General features: G+C 39.4%; 1 protein-coding gene across 4 annotated transcripts in view; it reads right to left on the reverse strand.

The window, feature by feature from the left end:
- LOC110463543 (dystrobrevin beta-like) overlaps positions 1-10,896 on the reverse strand; it is a 120,997-nt gene that overhangs the window by 13,881 nt on the left and 96,220 nt on the right. For 3 of the 4 annotated variants that reach the window (XM_021518206.1, XM_021518205.1, XM_021518204.1), the window contains 4 exons: positions 9,358-9,443; positions 3,615-3,822; positions 2,786-3,056; positions 913-951 (listed from right to left, as the gene is read on the reverse strand). In XM_021518206.1, coding sequence (XP_021373881.1) covers positions 913-951; positions 2,786-3,056; positions 3,615-3,822; positions 9,358-9,443 — 604 coding nt within the window. The remainder of the gene's footprint in view (positions 1-912; positions 952-2,785; positions 3,057-3,614; positions 3,823-9,357; positions 9,444-10,896) is intronic. The other variant, XM_021518207.1, reaches the window with a different exon arrangement.

Consider the following 10,896-nt stretch of genomic DNA (forward strand, 5'->3'; position numbering starts at 1 on the left):
AGCTAACAGTGTCTATCTCTATGGGTGTTTGTGCCCAGACAAACCTAGGATTAGCAGTATACACCGAGCTAACAGTGTCTATCTCTATGGGTGTTTGTGCCCAGACAAACCTAGGATTAACAGTATACATCAAGCTAACAGTGTCTATCTCTATGGGTGTTTGTGCCCAGACAAACCTTGGATTAACAGTATACACCAAGCTAACAGTGTCTATCTCTATGGGTGTTTGTGCCCAGACAAGCCTAGGATTAACAGTATATACCAAGCTAACAGCGTGTCTATCTCTATGGGTGTTTGTGCCCAGACAAACACCCATAGAGATACCCACTGTTAGCTTGGATTAACAGTATACACCAAGCTAACAGCGTGTCTACCTCTATGGGTGTTTGTGCCCAGACAAGCCTAGGATTAACAGTATACACCAAGCTAACAGTTTCTATCTCTATGGGTGTTTGTGCCCAGACAAGCCTAGGATTAACAGTAAACACCAAGCTAACAGCGTGTCTATCTCTATGGGTGTTTGTGGCCAGACAAACCTAGGATTAGCAGTATACACCGAGCTAACAGTGTCTATCTCTATGGGTGTTTGTGCCAAGACAAACCTTGGATTAACAGTATACACCAAGCCAACAGCATGTCTACCTCTATGGGTGTTTGTGCCCAGACAAACCTTGGATTAACAGTATACACCAAGCTAACAGCATGTCTACCTCTATGGGTGTTTGTGCCAAGACAAACCTAGGATTAACAGTATACACCAAGCTAACAGCATGTCTACCTCCATGCCAACATGTATGGGGTGGTTCAATCAACACCACTGATTGCTTTGTTTTTTTTCAGCTGACAAGTCATAAACTTTGTCAATCACACCATGCATTGGAGGAACAAACATGTTTTTTCCCTCTTTGTTACCTGTTGACCAATTCTCCTCCAGGGAAGTGTTTTCCGACTCTGAAATTAACGGTAACCTTTTACATCATCTGTCTGATCAGATAAACTCGCCTTAGACAGACATAGAGGATAACCATGGGTGTGAATCAGGTAGAAACAAGGTCAGAGAGATATATCTCTTTATATTGTTCAGTTTATTGTAGTTTTTTTCCATCATTCAAGATGACTTCAACCTAGCTTTACAATGATTATTAAAATCTGTTATTATAAGACCAGTATATCTATCAGCTGGATGCATGAAACTCTGCACTACAACCTACCAATGGACAATTCAATATGTAAAGAGTTTGCATTATCTTAACTATTATTATGTCCCGCTAGACAACATTTGTACTGATGTCATTTTAGATATGTATTGATATTGGCTTAACAGAGTTATCTATCTTGTAATAACTATTGATGACGTCACAATACAACCTATTGTTTATGACGTCACAATTTCTGTCACAGCAATTGATGTCACTATACATGTACATATATATATGTAGAACAATTGTAAGTGCCCACATTTTTAGTACTTCAGGGGTAGAAATATCCTATAATTTTGTCCTGAAGAAGCCCACTGTAGGGGCGAAACTGGTCGACACTTCTAATAAACTACAAGAACAACCTATTACTCCTTGGCCTGTTGTGAGTGAATCTATTTTAGGATGTTCTCACTTTTACTCAATCCCCTGCATACTTTCGTGTATCCAGACGAGGAGCAAAGGACGAAATTATTCCACCATTAAGAAAGAAAACAACGGCATTGACTCTACCCTTGCCTTGTTTTAAGGTCAGAGAGATATATATCAACCACATACAATTCATTACTCTACAGGGAGTCTTATATCAACACTTCTAACACAAGGATGGTTTCCCATAAATAAATGAATAAACTTGTGGATTATGATGTTAAACAGCTAGTGTTGTCAATAACATTTGGAGTAAGACTGCATTTCAGAGGTATACACAGTGGGTCAAGTGGTAGATCGAAGCCGTCCAGTATACAGTTTTAGTGAAGTTTCTATTTATAATAACAGTGACCTTGACCTTTGAGCTTCGGACCTGAAAAGCAATCCCAAGCAAGCACTTTTATAATAAACTCTAATAGATATACAGGGAGTCTTTAGTCGCCCTACATATCCCCAACAAGCAGTCTGAATAAACTCTCATTGCTCTACAGGGAGTCTTGAATCCCCCCACGTATTCTCATCAAGCAGTCTTAATAAACTCTCATCACTCTTCATTGAGTCTTAAAACACCCACATAACCCCACAAGCAGTCTTAATAAACTCTCATTACTCTGCAGGGAGTTTTAAATTAACATCTTTAAACTCATAGTCTTTGAAAACTTTCAATACCATAACAAAAATCTTTGATAAACTCTGATTACAGCTGTATTCCTATACGAGTCTTAGTAAAATCTCACTATCATACACAGAGTCTAAGTGGTCTCGGATTACCTATCACGGATACTCAGTCAATTCTCAGAACCATACAGGGAGGTTTACCAAAATCTTATAAACATATAAAGGAATTCTTAGTCATATCTCAGTACCACACAAGGATCCTTAGTCAATTTTTACTATCATACATCGAGTCATCTTTAACTTCCATATCCAACAGGGAATCTTTGTAAGCTCTAACTACTTTTCTAAAATCCTTATTTCGAAATATGTCTTTGCCCGTGAATAAATTCATAAAATACTAACAGTACTTTCAGTAAATTTATTATGATATCTATTCCAATCATGATTTCATTCCAGTGATAAAGATAGATTTATGATACCTAGTAGAAGCTATACAGAAGGATGTGTTAGCTTGCAGTGCTTTGGATGTTGGTCTGACCTACCAGAGTTGAGTTCCTTGACAAGGGAGGACATGGCGCTGGTGACAGAGTCTGCGGCCACGAGGAGGTCGTTCCTGAGATGTCGTACACTGGTGACAGTGGTGGGTTGACTGAAGGCCTGCCTCACATCCCCACCCACTCCCGACAGCATGGAAGACTCCATGGCAGGCGTGGTGGGGGCGCTCGCCCGCCCAGCGTACGAAGTGGGGGGAAGGCTGGCCGTCTGAGAGCGAGGACTCTCATTAGGTGTGGATCTGGGTGAGGTAGGGTGGTTCTATAACAAATCAAAGTCAATAGTAATTTCATCAATATTTGAAAGAATTGATCAAGGCGCGTTTCAGTGCATAAATTCACAGTATTTCTAAACATTTTTTTCAGGTTGGTAAGTATGGATTATGAGAAGATCTTTTTACACAACCAATAAAATGTCCTATGTGATGTTTCGATGACTAGTACGATATGTACACTGTCACCTTCATCAGACAAATGACCAATGAAGCGTATGCACACAAAGGTGTAAAATGTGTACGAGTTGTCCATAAAATCATGAAATATTCACAGTGTTTCATAAGTGTTGTTTCAATGGTTTTCATTATTTACAATTTTCCTTTTTTTTAAATTTTCAAAACCTACGCATAACATGTACAGTACAAAGTTAATATCAAAAGATGTTCTTTTTCCTTACAGCCTCATATATGGCTGAATCATAGCTACTATTTCCTATGTACCCAATGCAGTTCTCCTTTATGTTTGATGGAGGAAGGGAGAATACATGTATAAACCAATGTCATTTAAATTTTCATGTGAATTGTTGACCTTTGACCCTGCCTACCTTGAGTAACTTCATGAGTCCCTCCAGCTGTAGCATAAGCTCCTTGCGACTTTCCTGGAGGGCCTGCATGCGGTTTTCTAGCTCATCTTTGCGTTGCCGTAGTAACCGAAGCTCAGCCAGTAGGGTTGGGTTGTATTGAGCATCTGCTGTACTTTTGGCGTGAGCTTCCTGTTCTAGTCTCAGTCTCTGTATCTCCCTCATTATCTCCCTTTAACAGACAAAATGTGACATCATCATACCTAATTTAAACCTAACTTTTATACATAATATACAGAGGAAATGACACAAAGAGTTTCTTAGTAATAACCTAGTACTTTAACCTATTTAGGACATTCATCAAGGTAAATATTCTACCATCACCAGGACAAATTTGTATATCTGTGTGTCTCTGATTGATGTGACAACAAATGATTATATCTGTGTGTCTCTCACTGATGTGACAATACAACTGTTTATATCTGTGTGTCTCTCACTGATGTGACAACAAATGTCTATATCTGTGTCTCTCACTGATGTGACAACAACTGTTTATACCTGTGTGTCTCAACAGATGTGACAACACAACTGTTTATACCTGTGTGTCTCACTGATGTGACAACACAACTGTTTATACCTGTGTGTCTCTAACTGATGTCCGAACACAACTGTTTATACCTGTGTCTCTGATTGATGTGACAACAAATGTTCATAACTGTGTGTATCTCACTAACGTGAAAACAACTGTTTATACGTGGGTGTCTCTCAATGATGTAACAACACAACTGTTTATACCTGTGTGTCTCACTGATGTGACAACACAACTGTTTATACCTGTGTCTCTCACTAATATGACAACACAACTGTTTATACCTGTGTGTCTCTCACTGATGTGACAACACAACTGTTTATACCTGTGTGTCTCTCACTGATATGACAACACAACTGTTTATATCTGTGTGTCTCTCACTGATGTGACAACACAACTGTTTATACCTGTGTGTCTCTCACTGATGTGACAACACAACTGTTTATACCTGTGTCTCTCACTAATATGACAACACAACTGTTTATACCTGTGTGTCTCTCACTGATGTGACAACACAACTGTTTATACCTCTGTGTCTCTCACTGATGTGACAACACAACTGTTTATACCTGTGTGTCTCTCACTGATGTGACAACACAACTGTTTATACCTCTGTGTCTCTCACTGATGTGACAACACAACTGTTTATACCTGTGTGTCTCTCACTGATGTGACAACACAACTGTTTATACCTCTGTGTCTCTCACTGATGTGACAACACAACTGTTTATACCTGTGTGTCTCTCACTGATGTGACAACACAACTGTTTATACCTGTGTGTCTCTCACTGATGTGACAACACAACTGTTTATACCTGTGTCTCTCACTAATGTGACAACACAACTGTTTATACCTGTGTGTCTCTCACTGATGTGACAACACAACTGTTTATATCTGTGTGTCTCTCACTGATGTGACAACACAACTGTTTATACCTGTGTGTCTCTCACTGATGTGACAACACAACTGTTTATATCTGTGTGTCTCTCACTGATGTGACAACACAACTGTTTATACCTGTGTGTCTCTCACTGATGTGACAACACAACTGTTTATACCTGTGTGTCTCTCACTGATGTGACAACACAACTGTTTATATCTGTGTGTCTCTCACTGATGTGACAACACAACTGTTTATACCTGTGTGTCTCTCACTGATGTGACAACACAACTGTTTATACCTGTGTCTCTCACTAATATGACAACACAACTGTTTATACCTGTGTGTCTCTCACTGATGTGACAACACAACTGTTTATATCTGTGTATCTCTCACTGATGTGACAACACAACTGTTTATGCATGTGTCTCTTACTGATGTAACAACTGTTTATATCTGTGTGTCTCTCACTGATGTGACAACACAACTGTTTATACCTGTGTGTCTCTCACTGATGTGACAACACAACTGTTTATACCTGTGTCTCTCACTAATATGACAACACAACTGTTTATACCTGTGTGTCTCTCACTGATGTGACAACACAACTGTTTATATCTGTGTGTCTCTCACTGATGTGACAACACAACTGTTTATACCTGTGTCTCTCACTAATATGACAACACAACTGTTTATATCTGTGTGTCTCTCACTGATGTGACAACACAACTGTTTATACCTGTGTCTCTCACTAATATGACAACACAACTGTTTATATCTGTGTGTCTCTCACTGATGTGACAACACAACTGTTTATACCTGTGTCTCTCACTAATATGACAACACAACTGTTTATATCTGTGTGTCTCTCACTGATGTGACAACACAACTGTTTATACCTGTGTCTCTCACTAATATGACAACACAACTGTTTATATCTGTGTGTCTCTCACTGATGTGACAACACAACTGTTTATACCTGTGTCTCTCACTAATATGACAACACAACTGTTTATATCTGTGTGTCTCTCACTGATGTGACAACACAACTGTTTATACCTGTGTGTCTCTCACTGATGTGACAACACAACTGTTTATACCTGTGTCTCTCACTAATATGACAACACAACTGTTTATACCTGTGTGTCTCTCACTGATGTGACAACACAACTGTTTATACCTGTGTCTCTCACTAATATGACAACACAACTGTTTATACCTGTGTGTCTCTCACTGATGTGACAACACAACTGTTTATACCTGTGTCTCTCACTAATATGACAACACAACTGTTTATACCTGTGTGTCTCTCACTGATGTGACAACACAACTGTTTATACCTGTGTCTCTCACTAATGTGACAACACAACTGTTTATACCTGTGTGTCTCTCACTGATGTGACAACACAACTGTTTATACCTGTGTCTCTCACTAATATGACAACACAACTGTTTATACCTGTGTGTCTCTCACTGATGTGACAACACAACTGTTTATATCTGTGTATCTCTCACTGATGTGACAACACAACTGTTTATGCATGTGTCTCTTACTGATGTAACAACTGTTTATACCTGTGTGTCTCTCACTGATGTGGCAACACAACTGTTTATATCTGTGTGTATCTCACTGATGTGACAACACAACTGTTTATGCATGTGTCTCTCACTGATGTGACAACACAACTGCTTATGCCTGTGTCTCTCACTAATGTGACAACGCATCTGTTTATACCTGTGTGTCTCGCACTGATGTGGCAACGCAACTGTTTATATCTGTGTGTCTCTCACTGATGTAACAACAACTGTTTATGTATGTTTCTCTCACTGGTGTGACAACAAATGTTTATATCTGTGTGTATCTCACTGATGTGACAACACAACTGTTTATACCTGTGTGTCTCTCACTGATGTGACAACACAACTGCTTATGCATGTGTCTCTCACTAATGTGACAACACATCTGTTTATACCTGTGTGTCTCTCACTGATGTGACAACACAACTGTTTATATCTGTGTATCTCTCACTGATGTGACAACACAACTGTTTATGCATGTGTCTCTTACTGATGTAACAACTGTTTATACCTGTGTGTCTCTTACTGATGTGGCAACACAACTGTTTATATCTGTGTGTATCTCACTAAAGTGACAACACAACTGTTTATGCATGTGTGTCTCTTAGTGATGTGACAATTCAACTGTTTATGCATGTGTGTCTCTCACTGATATGACAACACACCTGTTTATTCCTGTGTCTCTCACTGATGTGACAACAAATGTTTATATCTGTGTGTCTCTTAGTGATGTGACAACACAACTGTTTATGCCTGTGTGTCTCTCACTGATGTGACAATACAACTGTTTATGCATGTGTCTCTCACTGATGTGACAACAAATGTTTATATCTGTGTGTCTCTCACTGATGTAAAAACACAACTGTTTATGCCTGTGTGTCTCTCACTGATGTAACAACAACTGTTTATGTATGTTTCTCTCACTGGTGTGACAACAAATGTTTATATCTGTGTGTCTCTCACTGATGTGACAACAAATGTCTATATCTGTGTCTCTCACTGATGTGACAACACAACTGTTTATGCATGTGTCTCTCACTAATGTAAAAACACAACTGTTTATGCCTGTGTGTCTCTCACTGATGTAACAACAACTGTTTATGTATGTGTCTCTCACTGGTGTGACAACAAATGTTTATATCTGTGTGTCTCTCACTGATGTGACAACAAATGTTTATATCTGTATGTCTCTCACTGATGTGACAACACAACTGTTTATGCATGTGTCTCTCACTGATGTGGCAACAACTGTCTATATCTGTGTGTCTCTTACTGATGTGACAACAAACGTTTTTGCCGGTGTTTTTCTTACTGCACCAGAATGCTGTGTACTGAGGGATTGTTTGATGGAGGACATTAAAGTTCAGACATGTGATCAATACTGTAAATTGATGGCCAGCATAAGGTATGTATGAGGAGAAAGCACATTTAAATCAATCTAAATTTCCAACAGGAGGAACTGAGTACTTCCTGTATCATTACAATTGCCTTGTTAGTTATAGTGGGATCTATTTGTGCAAGGGACATTTAGTTAGATTAGGAAAGGAGATTACATTGGCTGCTGTAGACTGCTGAAGATTTGTATTACCAGAAGGATTAAATGGTGTAAACCTAACAATGCTTTAACTTGGTTAATTCCAGGATGTGTATTTAGATTGCTCCTCAGCATACACCATCCTTTATGACTATGGGTCTTTAGAAGGATATGCTAGTTAGTTGATAATAGATGATGATACTTATAAATACACAAAAGCAACACTTCCACCAGAGCCATGTTTCTCCTGGTCTAATACAAACCCGTGTTCCTACTAATCCAACTTATCTAAACCTGTCTCATTCCTTCTCTTAATGTTCTACCAATAATTCAGTGTACTAAATCTCACCCAGAACCACTTTTACTCTACAAGAGTACTGCTTCCATCCCTTAGGGAAGACCTTTCCCCTTCACTATCTCTCTTTTATTCAACTCCCCAAACACTGCCCAACTCTTCCATTTCTACCCCAAATCAATGCCACTCCCTGCCCCTTTCACCTCCTTACACTTAGTTGCCCATCCCTTCATCACTGCTCATTCCATCCATCAATTACTGTTCAGTCCCTTTGTCCTTTCCCTCTTTCACTTCCCCTCCCTTCCATCTTCACAGCACCTCCCTTCCATTTCTACTTCCCCCTACCTTTCATCTTCACAATCCCTCCATTCCATTTTTACTTTCCCCTCCCTTCAAAATCACAATCCCTCCCTTCCTTTTTGACTTCCCCTCCCTTCCATCTTCATTGAGCCTATCCCTTCCATTTTTACTTCCTCCTATCTTCCATCTTCACAATTCCTCCCTTACATTTTTACTTCCCCCTACCTTCCATTTCCACAGTCCATCCCTTGTATCTCACAACCTTCCATCACTACCCGTCCTCCCACTACCAACTATCCCCGCTATCAGTGCCCTTATGTCCTATAAGCTACCTGTTTTTAGCCTCCAGCTGAGAGATGAGCTCCCTCTGCGTCCAACTACCAACTATCCCCTCTATCAGTGCCCTTATGTCCTACCTGTTTTTAGCCTCCAGCTGAGAGATGAGCTCCCTCTGCGTCCCACTACCGACTATCCCCGCTATCAGTGCCCTTATGTCCTACCTGTTTTTAGCCTCCAGCTGAGAGATGAGCTCCCTCTGCGTCCCACTACGGACTATCCCCTAGGCCTCTATCAGTGCCCTTATGTCCTACCTGTTTTTAGCCTCCAGCTGAGAGATGAGCTCCCTCTGGGCTTTGCTGCCATCCAAACTGAAGCTGAGCTCCGTTGGACTCCTTGCCTGCAAAAAACAATACGCATAATATCATTTCTGACTTGAGATATAACTGATAATATTCAAATGACCAGCAGTTTGGCTGAAACAATATATTATTTTAAAAAGGAAATTGAAGATAAAATCACAAATTAATTAACACCTCCTAACAATATAAACAGGATCAGGCTTATTGGTAGGGGAATGCTGGTTTGGGTAAGACATTGCTGGCACATATTGACCAGAACTGCTGAGGTATTTTATTGTGTGAGACAGCAGGTCAGTGATCAATGTTGGAAGTTATCTCTTCCATCATCAGAGGCAGACAGGGATCAGATCACACCTTTGTCACTATAATATAGCCCACGCATTTAACACTTACGTAAGAACCTTCAGCCATCATAGTTCTGATGTATGAGAGCTTTCCAATGTATATAAATGGAGACAATACGTCTTCATTAAAAGTACGGCAATACATTCTGATACAGTGTCCAGTGTCTGGTAAAGTCCACCCTATAACCAATGTGGGCCCAAGGTCTAGCATTGGACAATCCGTCTACCTCTATAAACTATTGGACAATCCTTCTACCTCTATAAACTAATGGACAATCTGTCTACCTCTATAAACTATTGGACAATCCTTCTACCTCTGTAAACTATTGGACAATCCTACTACCTCTATAAACTATGGGACAATCCGTCTACCTCTATAAAGTATTGGACAATCCTTCTACCCCTATAAACTATTGGACAATACGTCTACCTCTATATACTGTTGGACAATCCTTCTACCCCTATAAACTATTGGACAACCCTTCTACCCCAAAAAACTATTGGACAACCGTCTACCTCTATATACTATTGGACAATCATTCTACCTCTATAAACTAGTGGACAATCCTTCTACCTCTATAAACTATTGGACAATCCATATACCTCTATAAACTATTGGACAATCCATCTACCTCTATTAACTATTGGACAATCCTTCTACCTCTATAAACTATTAGACAATTCTTCTACCTCTATAAACTATTGGACAATCCTTCTACCTCTATAAACTATTGGACAATCTTTCTACCTCTATAAACTATTGGACAATCCGTCTACCTCTATAAACTATTGGACAATCCTTCTACCTCTATAAACTATTGGACAATCCGTCTACCTCTATAAACTATTGGACAATCCTTCTACCTCTATAAACTATTGGACAATCCATTTACCTCTATAAACTATTGGAAAATCCGTCTACCTCTATAAACTATTGGACAATCCGTATACCTCTATAAACTATTGGACAATCCGTCTACCTCTATAAACTATTGGACAATCCTTCTACCTCTATAAACTATTGGACAATCCTTCTACCTCTATAAACTATTGGACAATCCGTCTACCTCTATAAACTATTGGACAATCTTTCTACCTCTATAAACTATTGGACAATCCTTCTACCTCTATTAACTATTGGACAATC

This window comes from Mizuhopecten yessoensis, unplaced genomic scaffold (genome assembly GCF_002113885.1).
Source record: "Mizuhopecten yessoensis strain PY_sf001 unplaced genomic scaffold, ASM211388v2 scaffold10915, whole genome shotgun sequence".
Taxonomy (NCBI): Eukaryota; Metazoa; Mollusca; class Bivalvia; order Pectinida; family Pectinidae; genus Mizuhopecten; species Mizuhopecten yessoensis.